The following is a 15,035-nucleotide window of genomic DNA, read 5'->3' as shown; positions in this document are numbered from 1 at the left end:
TGAGTATGCATGTTCTGTATTTGCATGTTCTGTATTTGCATGTTCTGTATTTGCATGTTCTGTATTTGCGCGTGCGTTCCCACGTAATAATACGAGGTGTGGTCGTACCCTGACGGCTCCGCTGAGTAGAGGAGGAGGGTGTGTGAGCAGGTACTCTGTGGCCTGCTCCATGGTGCTGGTGTTCACCAGGGCCTCCATGGCGTGCTCTCTGGAGAAACCCATGTCCATCAGCTAGATAGAGTAGAGAACAACGGTTAAAAACGACAGACAGAGAAACCGAGCACAGGACAGGGTTAGAGGAGAAACCGAGCACAGGACAGGGTTAGAGGAGAAACCGAGCACAGGACAGGGTTAGAGGAGAAACCGAGCACAGGACAGGGTTAGAGGAGAAACCGAGCACAGGACAGGGTTAGAGGAGAAACCGAGCACAGGACAGGGTTAGAGGAGAAACCGAGCACAGGACAGGGTTAGAGGAGAAACCGAGCACAGGACAGGGTTAGAGGAGAAACCGAGCACAGGACAGGGTTAGAGGAGAAACCGAGCACAGGACAGGGTTAGAGGAGAAACCGAGCACAGGACAGGGTTAGAGGAGAAACCGAGCACAGGACAGGGTTAGAGGAGAAACCGAGCACAGGACAGGGTTAGAGGAGAAACCGAGCACAGGACAGGGTTAGAGGAGAAACCGAGCACAGGACAGGGTTAGAGGAGAAACCGAGCACAAGACAGGGTTAGAGGAGAAACCGAGCACAAGACAGGGTTAGAGGAGAAACGGGTCACAGGACAGGGTTAGAGGAGAAACGGAGCACAGGACAGGGTTAGAGGAGAAACGGAGCACAGGACAGGGTTAGAGGAGAAACGGGTCACAGGACAGGGTTAGAGGAGAAACGGGTCACAGGACAGGGTTAGAGGTGAAACGGGTCACAGGACAGGGTTAGAGGAGAAACGTGTCACAGGACAGGGTTAGAGGAGAAACGGGTCACAGGACAGGGTTAGAGGAGAAACCGAGCACAGGACAGGGTTAGAGGAGAAACGGAGCACAGGACAGGGTTAGAGGAGAAACGGGTCACAGGACAGGGTTAGAGGAGAAACGGAGCACAAGACAGGGTTAGAGGAGAAACAGGTCACAGGACAGGGTTAGAGGAGAAACGGGTCACAGGACAGGGTTAGAGGAGAAACGGGTCACAGGACAGGGTTAGAGGAGAAACGGGTCACAGGACAGGGTTAGAGGAGAAACGGGTCACAGGACAGGGTTAGAGGAGAAACGGAGCACAGGACAGGGTTAGAGGAGAAACGGAGCACAGGACAGGGTTAGAGGAGAAACGGGTCACAGGACATGGTTAGAGGAGAAACCGAGCACAGGACAGGGTTAGAGGAGAAACGGGTCACAGGACAGGGTTAGAGGAGAAACGGGTCACAGGACAGGGTTAGAGGAGAAACGGAGCACAAGACAGGGTTAGAGGAGAAACAGGTCACAGGACAGGGTTAGAGGAGAAACGGGTCACAGGACAGGGTTAGAGGAGAAACGGGTCACAGGACAGGGTTAGAGGAGAAACGGAGCACAAGACAGGGTTAGAGGAGAAACAGGTCACAGGACAGGGTTAGAGGAGAAACGGGTCACAGGACAGGGTTAGAGGAGAAACGGGTCACAGGACAGGGTTAGAGGAGAAACGGAGCACAGGACAGGGTTAGAGGAGAAACGGGTCACAGGACAGGGTTAGAGGAGAAACGGGTCACAGGACAGGGTTAGAGGAGAAACGGAGCACAGGACAGGGTTAGAGGAGAAACGGGTCACAGGACAGGGTTAGAGGAGAAACGGGTCACAGGACAGGGTTAGAGGAGAAACGGGTCACAGGACAGGGTTAGAGGAGAAACCGAGCACAGGACAGGGTTAGAGGAGAAACGGAGCACAGGACAGGGTTAGAGGAGAAACGGGTCACAGGACAGGGTTAGAGGAGAAACCGAGCACAGGACAGGGTTAGAGGAGAAACCGAGCACAGGACAGGGTTAGAGGAGAAACCGAGCACAGGACAGGGTTAGAGGAGAAACCGAGCACAGGACAGGGTTAGAGGAGAAACCGAGCACAGGACAGGGTTAGAGGAGAAACGGAGCACAAGACAGGGTTAGAGAAGACTTCCTTCTAGGGAGTTTTTCCCTAGCCCCTGTATTGCTTACTCTTTGGTGTTTTAGGCTGGGTATCTATAAAGCACTGTCATAACTGCTGGTGTGTGTGTGTGTGAGTGAGAGAGAGAGAGCGGGAGAGAGAGAAAAGGAGCAGACTATGGCACAGTGTGATCAGTGAGTCAATCTCACGCTTTATATACAGTGACTATACAAAACATTAGGAACACCTGCTCTTTCTGACTGACCAGGTAAATCCAGGTGAAAGCTATGATCCATTATTGATGTCACTTATTAAATCCACTTCAGTGTAGATGAAGGAGAGGAGACAGGTTAAATAAGGATTTTTAAGTCTTGAGACAATTGAGACATGGATTGTGTATGTGTTCCATTGAGATGGTGAATGGGCAAGACAAAATATTTAAGTGCCTTCGAACGGGGTATGTAGGTAGCTGGCAGGCGCACCTGTTTGTGTCAAGAACTGCAACGCTTCTGGGTTTTTTACGCTCAACAGTTTCCTGTGTGTCAAAAATGCTCCACCAACCAAGGGACATCCAGCCTCCCACTCTCTCTTGCTCCCTCCCTCCCTCTGGTTCCTCCTGGCAACCTTCAGCCGGGACCCCATTACAAACAAGAGATCAGATTCAATTCTAGTCAAATGTGCGCTCGCGCCTAAGTGTGGAGCAGGCTAGCTGTATACCTGCTGTAGCTGCTGCTGGTTGACATTTGGCTGCCTCTCCCTGCTTCCTCCCTGAGCCTGTCACAAGACAAAGTGGAGCAGGCCACACCAGGGTGAGGGTTCAAGGGGACAAGAGGTTGACAACAGAACAGTACAATTTCAACGAATGCTAATAGTGCAACTAATGCTCTCAACGGTATCTAGCAATGCTAGCAGTTATATCTATCAAAGCTGTCGAATGATGTATGTTTAATGCCAAAAACTGTCTGAGGAAAACAGTCTGACAAAAACTGCCATTTCTATGAAGAAACGGTCACAAAAGGTAAAGGAATCCAAAAACACACGGACCGGACCGACAGCCACACCCTCCTCACCTGCTGTAGCTGAGCCTGGTTAACTGGTGGCTCTCTCCTGGGAGTAGTGTTAGTGGAGTCCTCTGCTGCACCCCCTGGTGCAGGTGGTGCTGTACTGCTTCCAATGGCTGGTCCTGGAACTGACCCGGCAGGACCCTCTCCTGCATTTACTGCTGCTCCAGGGGCCCCTGCTGATCCACCTGCAACTGGATTTTACATTCAAGTGTTATAAATCATTATGTGCTGTTGGATAGTTATTGTGCATTTATCCTTCATGTGTATAAAAATACATTGTATCAAATAATTCATTTCCATGTAATGTAGTTGAAAATAAACCATTTCCTCTCACCTCCAGAGCTGGGGCCTACAGGCAGCGTAGAGGCCCCAAGACCTCCCTCCTCCTCTGGACGGGCCGTGCCCTCCCTCTCCTTGGCCAGGCGCTCCTGGGAGGAATGAATAAAATTTCATTACATGCCACTAGCAACCACCCCTCAAAAGATTATTTGACAAAGAAAATGTGTACATTACAAATAATTCCCCCCACTAGTTTCTCTCTTCTGGTGTGCCACTGCACCTTATATAAAAGAACACACCTGGATGACAGGTTCTCCTCTCAGGATGTGGCACAGTATCGCTAACATGGACTCAGCCATGCGGCCCCCGTACACTTTAAGGGGCCTTCTGTTCCACAGGCTGCAGATGCAGCTGAACGCTGCCTAAATGGGAGGCAGAGAGAGTGGCTCAAGATTAGAGGGAGCAACGTGTGTTTGTCTTCTTTGAAAAATACATCTCAAAAATGTTTTACTTTATCATGTAACACACACAGTCTTATATAACTAACCTTGTGGGGACACACAATTCAGTCCCATTCAACATCCTATTTTCCCTGACCCTAACCAGTACTCTTACCTTAACCCAAAAACCTAAACTTAACCCATAACCTAATTCTAACCCCAACACTAATTTTAACCTTATCCATAAATGCCCTAGAAATAGCATTTGACCTCGTGAGGACTAACAAAATGTCACCTAGGTCAAATTTCCGTTTGTTTACTATTCTTGTGGGGACTTCTGTTCCCCACAAGAATAGTTAAACACATCCAGGAAAAACCACACACACCACTAAACAATCCCCCTACCTTCTGAGTGACTATGAGGAATCGCAGGGCGCTGAACTGGGGGGTGGTGGGGGTGACCCCGGGAACCTTGACAGGCAGGCTGTGGGGTGAGTCCAGCACAGTACTGGGGTTCACCATCTTCTCCACCAGCATCAGCCAGGCATCCAAGAACTCCCCTGTCCCGTCTGGCAGCTCTGCATGCTCCAGACCCTCAGAGACAGGCACCTTACCACCCATAGACAGGGCCCAGTTAAATGTCCTGGGGAGAGGGGAAATGAGAGATGTGTCAGAGCCGATGGACAGAGAAACATAAGTTCTTGTTGGGTAGCCTCAAAATTACGTCCCCAAATGTTTCCTGGTCAGGGAAAACTCAATGCCCTACTTACAATGATTCGATTAATTATCCTGGCAATAAGGTAGTGCCAAATACATATTCAGTCAGGTATTAATGATGTGAGCTGAGCAGCAACAGTAATGAGCCTGGTTGTAGCTACAGGTCTATTAACGGAGGGTGCTCTACTCACTCAAAGAGCGCGTTGTGTCCTCCGGAGCAGAAGAACTTCTGCAGCATGAGGTGGTAGGGGTACTTCCTCTCGTCGAACAGCATGGGGGACGTGAAACCCACCGAGCAGATGAAGAACGTCAGCCTGTAGGGGAAGAGAGAGCAGAGACATCACGGCCATGAGAACACACATCTGATAACTCCAATCCTCTCAGATCTACAGAACAGCCTTGGGGGAGGTCTCTTCCCTCCACCAGAAGTATGTATTGAATTAGTGTAAGCATTAGTTAAAGGAAGTTTCCACCACTGGGTGTGTAGGTGCACATTTCGTGAGATGGGTAGAGAATCCGGAAGCAACCCAAGTAGCCGTTGTGAGTAACAGAGTACCTGAAACGAGGGCTGGGGGTGTAGGGGTAAAAGAGTACCTGAAACGAGGGGTAGGGGTGTACGGCGGGGGCTGCCAGCTGAGGCCCTTGGTGAGCAGCTTGGTGAGGGAGGAGGCGGTGGCCCGGGCGGCGGGGGTGGGGGCTGTGCCGGTGCTGGTGGCGTGGTGAGAGCGGCGCTGTCGGACTGGAGAACCCACACACAGCTTCACCAGAAGACCAAAGAGCTCGGCCAGAGCCCGGCCCAGACGAGACGACGCTGGAGTAGAGAGGGGAGAGTTACCACACCAAGATGAAAGAGACAGCCAGCACTCACAAATATAGAATCAGCAGTCACAACAGACAGTGTTTCAACCTTCACCTGACAGTTGTATGTTTCCTCTGTCTTTCTTCACTAATGCAGAGCTTCTGACAATACATTGCTGTATTTGGTGGGACTACCAATCTACACTTAACGTATGCCTACAAATAGACAATGGTGTGAAAAAGAAAAGACAAAGCTCCTGATGTCCTCACCAGAGAGCAGGGGTTTGATCTGCTTGATGCGAGTGGCCATGGCAGGGGTCAGTTTGGACTTGGTCTTGGGGTCAGATGTGCCGGCGGTGGGCTCGTCAGTCTCCATGGGAGCTAGCGTGTCCCCGTCCAACCCCATCCCCTCTAGGAGACACGTGGCAGAGGGGTCCACAGCAACAGCCTCAGACTCAGCTAGCGAGAGAGAGGAACGGGCTAGTGGTTAGAGCTAGGGGTGGCTGTGCTGGAAGATAAAGTTTGGCTAAAATATGCTTATACATTCCTTTCTTGCACATTGCTCAAATGATGCCTAACAAACTCCAACATTCCAAATTTGACAGTTATTTTTTAGAAATGTAAAAAGAAAAACAAACTGCCAAACATTGTCCTATTGCTTTCATAAATGATCATTCTTAACCAATTGATAACATCTTCTTTAGTTTTTTTTTTTCAGTAGAAGGGCGTCTCTGTTACCAGTTCTCCTGGATCCAGAGGCAGAAGCGGTGGCTGTGGTGCTGCCAGATGGCTTCTCCTCCTTGGGAACCAGCTTCTGCATGTCAGCCTGACCGAACTCACAGCCTGGGGGGAGACTGGGGGACGAGAGGAGAGAGAAACAGGAGAGAGTTAGTGTTCTGTTGAATGCATGCTGAGAAAGAGATACAGCCACACACAGAGAGACGGAGGGGGGCGAGAGAGACGGAGGGGGGCGAGAGAGACGGAGGGGGGCGAGAGACGGAGGGGGGGGGCGAGAGACGGAGGGGGGGGCGAGAGACGGAGGGGGGGGCGAGAGACGGAGGGGGGTGAGAGAGAACCTCAAGGCCAAAAGAGGGCTGGAACCTGGAGGAGAGAGACAGAGAGCGTATCAGACAGGCTTATCAGAGGTAGTGTACCTGTTGGGTGTGCAGAGAGACAGCAGCACGGTGCTCTCCCAGACCAGAGAGCAGTAGAGCTGGCTCAGCTTGTTGAGAACACTCAGACCCAGCTGGGAGCCCCACTGGTTCACACTGATGGCCCTGATCTCACTCTGCACAACACACAGGGGAAGGTTAATGAACACACTTGGGCAAACCCATACCAACCCACACAGTCAAGCAACTCGTTCCCAACAACGACAATCCACAGAGGCGGTGAGGTGCAGTACCTCTACAGTTGGTTGATTATATGCTGCTGACATCTTTCAATGAGTTGAATACAAACGCCAACCTAATCTACAGCCTGTACTTTGTGGGCTACAGGTGTGGAGTGACATAACGAGAGGTCCTTGCTGATTAGTTTACCAGGCATCTTACCTGCCCTACCCTGCAGGTGTGCACGAACATCAGGATATAAGCGTGTGCGGCGGTGAGCGCGTGCAGAAGTGGCGTGGCGCGGGCCGACAGCGTTGCGTCGGTCACGTGACCGGCGGTGGCGAGCTCTCGGAGCAGCACGGAACCTCCGGGGACCTCGATGGGGCGGTGGAGCGGCTCGAGGGCCGACAGGATGCTGTCCAGCTGACACAGCCCCTCCTGGAGCACTTTGGGCTCATGGGACAGCGTCTGGGGACCACGGGACGACACAACACGCTTCAGTATCAATACAGCACAGTCACAGGGAGAGACTGAACTGTTACATTTAACAGGTCTCCCTGGAGTTTAGTCACAACAGTCAGAGAACCTCAGAAATATAACCCTACCATCAAAATACCACAGATTATATATTCTAAAGAGTCTATAGTCCATCTTCCAGCTCTGCTTGAGCTCAATCACTAACAAATTCACTGAAATCATATCCCCACATCTCTTAGTCTCACCAGTATGGAGTTGCAGAGCCCAGCTACAGCCTCCCATCATAACCACACACCTTCCATCCCAACTCCATATCCCCAGTGTCAGGTCTCACCAGTATGGACTTGCAGACCCCGGCTACAGCCTGGCAAGCAGCTGATGTGGGGAAGTCGATGGGCAGGTTGGGCAGACCCAGGATGGAGACCAGGGGCAGGAGACCCTTCTGGTTGACAAACTCCTGACAGTGGTCGTCTGTTGTGTTGTTACTAAGGATGGACTCCACAAACTTCATCTGGGAAGGAACACAAAAGGGGAATGTTAAGGGGTAAGGAATCAAATAGAATTGTATTGGTCAAACACACATATTTAGCAGATGTTATTGCAGGTGTAGCTAAATGCTTGTGTTCCTAGCTACAAAAGTGAAGTAATATCTAACAAGACACACACATCTAAAAGTAAAATGGAATTAAGAAATATTGAAATATTAGGACAAGCAATATCGCAGTGGCATTGACTAGAATACAGTAGGAATATAGTATATACACATATGAAATGAGTAAAACCGTTTGTAAACATTATTAACCTTTTCACACGTACCAACAAACGGGTGTGATCGTTGTATAGTGGTCCCTGTAGCATACAATCAAACCGGTGTTATTAGAACACTTGATGAGAACGCTTACTTAGAACGTACATTTGATTGACGCAACCCTTTTTTCCACAGAAACATTTTGCACAAACACAGTCCGTACAAAGTTATGTCCAGAATGTGATCTGTGAATGTCTGAACACTGCACCCAGAAATAAACCGAAGTAGCGACAGCGTAACACAATCAACCAAAATGTAGGCTACATTTGTCCTCGCGCTAACTGAGGAAAGAGTGACTTATTTTGAATAACTCAAATATGACTCTCGGCTGACAGAAACTACAATATGAATTAGCTAATAGCAATGACTAGTTATAATTAATCACATCACGGGTGAGCTCACCATTGATGGAAATAATTGAGTAAAACACTTTCTAGAAATCGAAAGTAATCCGACGATGGGTAGTTTGTGCGCGCCGGAATGTTTATTTTTTCACATCAACCAAAGATAAGAGGAGATCAGATGAGTTTGGTCAGTTTATAGTATGCATGTTGAAGGGGGTGTGTCATCTACGATCATCCACTTCCCTTCATTCACTTCCGGAAGTTCACCCAAAAGAAGAGTGAACCATTCCTTCACCTCCTTATAACATCTTCGGTCTGACAGATTTCGTGACACCCAGAATGCATTGTATAATTTAAAACAAACATGGTGCCACACATAGCTGGCAAATAGTTTAGCTCATTATCATCAGTACAACCTTCAAAAAATTATTTTACACGCATCATAGGTGCCCATTACAATAGATGCAATTATCGGAATGCATTATTTGTCACAAGTATTTGAAAACATATGTATTTACAATTTTATTCACTATGCTCCATACATACCATACGCACCTACAGTATAAACACGATATACAGAAAATAAGGAACTTCCTATCAAAGTAACACACACATATCCAAAGTTATTATTTGTAAGGAAAACAAGGAAGTGAAAGCGAGCCCCAAAGCGAGCAAGAAAATGTTCCAATTCTTGGAAGACTGCACAAATATATGCATACTTGATCTGCGCAAACATAAGTGAAGTGTGGTTGGCTCTCCTCAAAGACAGAAGTTTATCCTACTCAGTAAAGTCTCAAACAAATTGTTTGCAACGCTGAAATCGGCTACTTCTATGTGAATTAATGAGGCGGCAGAACACACCTCAATTAAAAACTGTTGTTTAAAAATAATTTGAAATTGACAGGTTGAAACATAGCCAAAAGATGTCTGGCAGGCAGCGCGTGTTAACTGTCCCGTTGTGTAATAATCACATTTTGGAACAGTGAGTGCATTCTAACATCACGTGGATAAAACAACTCACGCTGGGGCAACTGTTAGATATTTGGAACTCACGTGTGAAAAGGTTAAAGTGACCAGTGATTCCATGTCTATGTACATAGGGCAGCAGCTTCTAAGGTGCAGAGTTCACTAACAGGGTGGTAGCCGTCTAGTGACTGACTAAGCACCTCCCCAAAAGTTATTAGACGATAGTAGTAGTACAGTCTGCACACCGTTATACGCTCCCAGAAGTCATTATTTTGTACAAATGTTCCGATTAATTTTGAACATAAGAGAAACGTCAATGTGATTTTGCTTGTCATCACTTCATTGACAATTATTGGTGAGTAAAGGGACTTGATTTAAGCGTGCCTTATTGCAGGTATCATCACATAAAATAACCAGAGAACGTGCATCAACACACGTACCACATTCAGAATGTAATCCATCAGAGGAATCGGTATCCTCTCTTCAGTGCCAACAACCCTACAGGAAAAATGACAAACACTATTATCCCAACTCCCGATCAAACATGTAACAAAATGTAAATACATAAATGATTTATAAATAGAGAAAAAAAATATATATCAGGAGCAATAAATCCTGAATTGATCAGGAAGAATCACATCGCTGATTTGGAATGTCATACAGTTCAACTGGCACTGACTGTCTGTTGCTCTCTGGTTCCCCCTGCTGCTGGGTGAAGGTATGGAGCGCCTCCTCTTCCTCCTCATCTTCGCTGGAAGCCTCTTCTGCAGCGTGGGAGGAGCGGGCGGGGGGCGCGGTGACGGTGCCATCAGTCTTCTGGATAGAGGGCTTCTGACAGATGTACTCCGGGGCTCGGCCCAGGTTACATATCTCCTCCAGTAACTGTGAGAGGACAGTTGACCTTTTAGTTATTTAACAGACGTTCTTATACAGAGCGACTTACAGTTAGTGCATCCATCTTAAGATAGCTAGGTGGGACAACCACATATCACAGAAAGTACATTTTTACTCAATAAAGTAGCTATCAGCAAAGTCGGTGCTGGCAAGATAAGACAAGTTTGAGTGCTGGTGAAAACAAGGCAAGGGTATTTGTTTTGAAGAGAAGCCAAGTGTGTGTTAAATTACCATAACGTAAAAACCCCTCCAGGGATAAACATTAAGTTGTTCCTGTTCAGATCACATGGCCCAGGTTACAGAAACAATCACGTTGTGCTAATTCACTATGCAGTTTACAAGGTTAATCTATATGATTAGGGTCCTAACACATGACCTGAACCAGTTGAACTCTGTGCCCTAGTTAAAAGCTACAACAAGACCTCAATTTTTCCTGGTCAAGTCACACGCAGAGTTAAAACTACAAGTCCAGACTTGAACAATGAGATAGGGATGGGCATTTGAAAGAGTGTCTGAGAACTCACTAAAATCATTTTGAGTACTCACATGTTACCGTGAAACGGGTTTGAAGGCCAAAAGAGTTTGCAGTATGCTAAAGGTTGTTCCAGTGACTGGTGGTTCTGATACACAACTTTAACATTGTCACTGCATTTGACATACTCCAAACAATAAACATCTTACAGTTGGAAATTGTGCCTGTGCTTATACATTTAACCTGCTAAAATAGTTATATTTGTAAATTGAGTCCTTGTATTTGATTATTAGTAATCAAATACCAACCTGTACTGGAGTACTCACTCCCATCCCTGCTCAATGGTGCTGATCATTTCACTTTTTCCAGGCCTCCTGTACATGTCATTGTAAACCCACCTTGATGATGGCAGTAGTGGCGTCAGTCTTCAGAGTGGGTTGGTGTCTCATCAGTTCATCCACAGCACTGCCCAGGTTGGATGCTGTATCTCCTGTACACACACAAACCAGCATGATTACATACAGACATCTGCATCAACAGTGTATAGTGTCACCATACTACACTGAACAAAAAAATAGTGTTGGTCCCATGTTTCATGAACTGAAATAAAAGATCCCAGAAATGTTCCATGCGCACAAAAAGCTTGTTTCTCTCAAATGTTGTGCACAATTTTGTTTACATCCCTGTTAGTGATTATTTCCCTGTTAGTGATTATTTCCACCTGACCGGTGTGGAATATCAAGAAGCGGATTAGACAGCACGATCATTACACAGGTGCACCTTGTGCGAAAACAAAATAAAACCCCACTAAAATATGCAGTTTTGTCACACAACACAATGTCACAGATGTCTCAAGTTGGGAGGAAGCGTGCAATTGACTGATTTCCTCATATGAACTGTAACTCAGTAAAATCTTTGAAATGGTTTCATATATATTTTTGTTCAGTATTGTTAGGTCTAAATAAACAGAGTAAAAATTTACGGACAACTAGTTAAAGCTCAAACCGAGTTAATTCACCCACTGAGTCAAGCAGCTGAAAAGACAAAGACATGTTCCCATCAGCACCAGTATTTATACCCCCCTTTAGGCAGTCTCCTCCTTTCTCTAAACACTACATCTTTGTTGCTAGGCAGGAAGTTAAGTGATGTGGGTAATAAACGTTTCCTTCTCCCTTCACGTGACCTGATCACAGCACCCATTCCTCACTAATTCACACTTACCTGTGACCACAACTATATTATTGTCTTTTTCCCTTAATTAGTAACTCTACAAGCCCCTGGCTCTTATCCAACCTCCATTACAATAAACATTCCTCATACATGTAACCATTAACTTCTAGTGTAGCAGGTATTTCAAATTACAAACCAACATTATACATTCCTACAACAAACACCTATTTTTCAACAGAGTGAATTGTTTCCCAATATACTAGCTTCCTTTAAGTTCACACACCTCTCTCAAAGGTCTCTCTCGCCATACTAGATTGCAAAAACACACGTCCCCAACTCACCCAGAGGGTCAGAGCTGCGGCGTCGTCTCATGGCAGGCAGGTAGTCAGGTGATAACAGCACCTTGAAGAGGCGTTCAAAGGGCTGGCATTGGACGAAGGAGTGCAGGCCTCGCGCATTCAGGCACAAGGCACTGAACACGTTAGGGAGAGAACCAAGCACCTCCCGGGTGGCCGGGACCTGCAGAGAGAGAGACTGTGAGAGAGAGAAAAGGGAGAAAGAGAGAAAAAGGGGAGGAAGAGAGAGAGCGAGTGAGAGACAGAGTGGCGAGGGTAGGGAACAACTGGGAGGAAGGGGACTGGGAAGGGAGGAAAGGAGGGTAGGGGGAAGGGAGGTTACGAAGGGTACGGGGAAGAGATGGTGAGGGTACGGGGAAGAGAGGGTGAGGGTACGAAGGGTACGGAGGTTAGGGGGAAGAGAGGGTGAGAGTAGGGGGAAGAGAGGGTGAGAGTAGGGCATAGGGAACCAAAATGTAAAGGCAATCAGGAGCAGGGGGAAAACAGAAGGAAAGAGTGAGGGAGGAAAGGAAGCAGTGAAACCAAGGAGGGAGAATGACTGTTTAATGCAATGCTGTGTGACAGAGAGGAGATGGAGGGCAAGATGAAGACTAGGCAGAGTAGGCTCTACATCCACTGGCTAAACCGGTGTTAATGTATGACCCTGCTGAAAAAGAAAACTGGACATTTAAACATGTCAAATGTGCAGGAGAGGACAAGAGGGAGATGAGAGGGTGAGCAGAGAGAGAAATGAGGGGGGGTTCCACAGAACGACTGAAGAGGTAGAGAAAAGATTTAGAAGAAAGAGAGAGAAAGAGTGACCCCGCATTCAGACACCAACGATAAACTTTCCCTCGCACTTATCAAAGCCAACCTGCACTGACAACTATGGAGTGGTCTGAATACAGGGTGAGCCGAGAGGGGATGGAGTGCTGTGGGACTCACGTCTTTGATTAGCAGGGCATGCAGCATGACATCAGTCAAGCCGTTATCCTGCAGGGAGGAGAGCAGAGACGGCTCCTGGAACACAAACACTGTCACCACCTCCGTCGCTGTGGAAGGGAAACGAGAGAAATATGTTTAAAGTCAGAGGGGGAAAAAAACTGACTCTTACAAACATGGCATAATGTATGCTTTCATGGATTTCGCAGAACTTTCTCAATGATCAAGTAATATTAGTAAACATACTACACATTATAATGCATGTCATGGTAGATTCCTCTGAAGCATGTTGTGTGACTCGAGTACTCACCCAGTAGGAAAAGAGAAGGTCCATAGTACTCTGCATTACTGATGATGTGCTTGAGTGAGGTAGGCAAAGAACCGTCCATGACTAGAGAAGAGAGGCCATACAGAGACCAAGAGGTTAGTCAGGCTACGTCCAGGGGGAATTCATTCAACACTTTTCCATCGTGTTTTGCTGAAGCCCCAGTACCTATTATAAGCATTACAACCTTAACCCATCTGATCATATAGGACCAGTTCCCCTCAGATAGCTTAAGTCTAGCGTATCTCCATTGATCATGCTTTTTAGAGTGTGGTTATCATAGCTTACTCACCGTGACGGATGCCATCAGAGAAGGCAGGGTCCTGGATGGCTTTCTTCAAGAAGTTTAGCATTGACTTCAGCAGAGCTGCTCTCTGGGGAATACACTGCAGGCCTGGAGGGAGATGACACATGGAACACATAGGAGTGTGAGAGCCCGTGTGTGTGTGTGTGTTTGACTGAGCGTGTGATAGTCAAAGCTGAGTGTTTGTTTATGTGCGTTGCTATGTGAGTGTGTACCTGTGCGGGGCGTGCTGGCAGTGCTGCTCTGCGCTCGGTGGTCTGTCTCAGGTCTGGAGCCAGAGGACGTTGAGGGACCAGGGCTGCTCTCCATCCTCTCTTCTGACACTGTTAAGAGGACAGTTTTAGCAACCACAACAACACAGCCAACAGCCACACCACCACCCCGCCGCTGCCACAACACCACCACCCCGCCGCTGCCAAAACACAGCCAACAGTCACCAAGACACAGCCAACATCCACACCACAACACAGCCAACAGTCACCAAGACACAGCCAACATCCACACCATGCACCACCAGGATTGGTTGCTAACATGACTAGGATTGTGCCCTTGGCTTCTAGACAGCGAAAGAAGGTTGATATGATTACCAACAGAACAGGAAAGAAATGCTGGTTGACCTGTGTCATTATTTGAAGTAAAGCTTTCAGATAATTCCTGCCTCAAGCTCACATTGCAAAGTGGTGGGTGATGCGCTGATAGCCTGCCTACCGTTGACTGTAGCCTATGTACTCGAATGGCAAATGGGCGGCGCACTTTAATTACGAGTTGAGAGTGAGAAATATTTTTCCTTTTCCAATCGCGGCCATCAAAGGCGATTGCATTTAGAATTGTTATAGGTTGCGCAATGACTGGGCTTACAAAAGCACTTTTTACTCTGTCTGATAAGATATTCATGTATGCTGTAGGCGTGATAACATGCATGACCATAATTCCACAAAATTATGCAAATGAACCTATAGACTGATAAGCATGACTGGTCAAATCTACATCCTTATATTTAACTGACGCACGGCCCAGAAAGACCATTTCCATAGATGGCCACAGAGAAGTCAGAGAAAAATTACTAAAAAGTCACATTAGTCATCACCTTTGTGCACAAAACATCCATTAAATGACTCCAATAATTGTCACTGAGGGCGATTTTTTTTTAAATTATTCAGCACTGACAGCCGAAGATGATAACATTATAAATTATAAACAAAAAAAGAAACGTCCTAACTGTCAACTGCGTTTATTTTCTGCAAACGGCACGTGTAAATATTTCTATG

General features: G+C 47.1%; 1 protein-coding gene across 19 annotated transcripts in view; it reads right to left on the bottom strand.

Annotated features, from left to right (window-relative positions):
* LOC129829647 (E3 ubiquitin-protein ligase HUWE1-like) overlaps positions 1–15,035 on the bottom strand; it is a 76,481-nt gene that overhangs the window by 47,441 nt on the left and 14,005 nt on the right. For 15 of the 19 annotated variants that reach the window (XM_055891466.1, XM_055891476.1, XM_055891465.1 and 12 more), the window contains 21 exons: positions 13,983–14,090; positions 13,756–13,857; positions 13,449–13,529; positions 13,142–13,248; positions 12,203–12,395; positions 11,090–11,181; positions 9,987–10,207; positions 9,766–9,823; positions 7,542–7,718; positions 6,953–7,198; positions 6,554–6,687; positions 6,138–6,253; positions 5,670–5,858; positions 5,196–5,412; positions 4,793–4,915; positions 4,290–4,527; positions 3,744–3,866; positions 3,500–3,593; positions 3,172–3,356; positions 2,819–2,875; positions 109–231 (listed from right to left, as the gene is read on the bottom strand). In XM_055891466.1, coding sequence (XP_055747441.1) covers positions 109–231; positions 2,819–2,875; positions 3,172–3,356; positions 3,500–3,593; positions 3,744–3,866; positions 4,290–4,527; positions 4,793–4,915; positions 5,196–5,412; positions 5,670–5,858; positions 6,138–6,253; positions 6,554–6,687; positions 6,953–7,198; positions 7,542–7,718; positions 9,766–9,823; positions 9,987–10,207; positions 11,090–11,181; positions 12,203–12,395; positions 13,142–13,248; positions 13,449–13,529; positions 13,756–13,857; positions 13,983–14,090 — 2,984 coding nt within the window. The remainder of the gene's footprint in view (positions 1–108; positions 232–2,818; positions 2,876–3,171; positions 3,357–3,499; positions 3,594–3,743; positions 3,867–4,289; positions 4,528–4,792; positions 4,916–5,195; positions 5,413–5,669; positions 5,859–6,137; positions 6,254–6,553; positions 6,688–6,952; positions 7,199–7,541; positions 7,719–9,765; positions 9,824–9,986; positions 10,208–11,089; positions 11,182–12,202; positions 12,396–13,141; positions 13,249–13,448; positions 13,530–13,755; positions 13,858–13,982; positions 14,091–15,035) is intronic. The other 4 variants (XM_055891481.1, XM_055891485.1, XM_055891479.1 and 1 more) reach the window with 3 other exon arrangements.

This window comes from Salvelinus fontinalis, chromosome 31, assembly GCF_029448725.1.
Source record: "Salvelinus fontinalis isolate EN_2023a chromosome 31, ASM2944872v1, whole genome shotgun sequence".
NCBI classification, from domain to species: domain Eukaryota; kingdom Metazoa; phylum Chordata; class Actinopteri; order Salmoniformes; family Salmonidae; genus Salvelinus; species Salvelinus fontinalis.
Note: the sequence above shows the minus strand (reverse complement) of the source record. Positions and strands in the feature narration are given on the sequence as shown.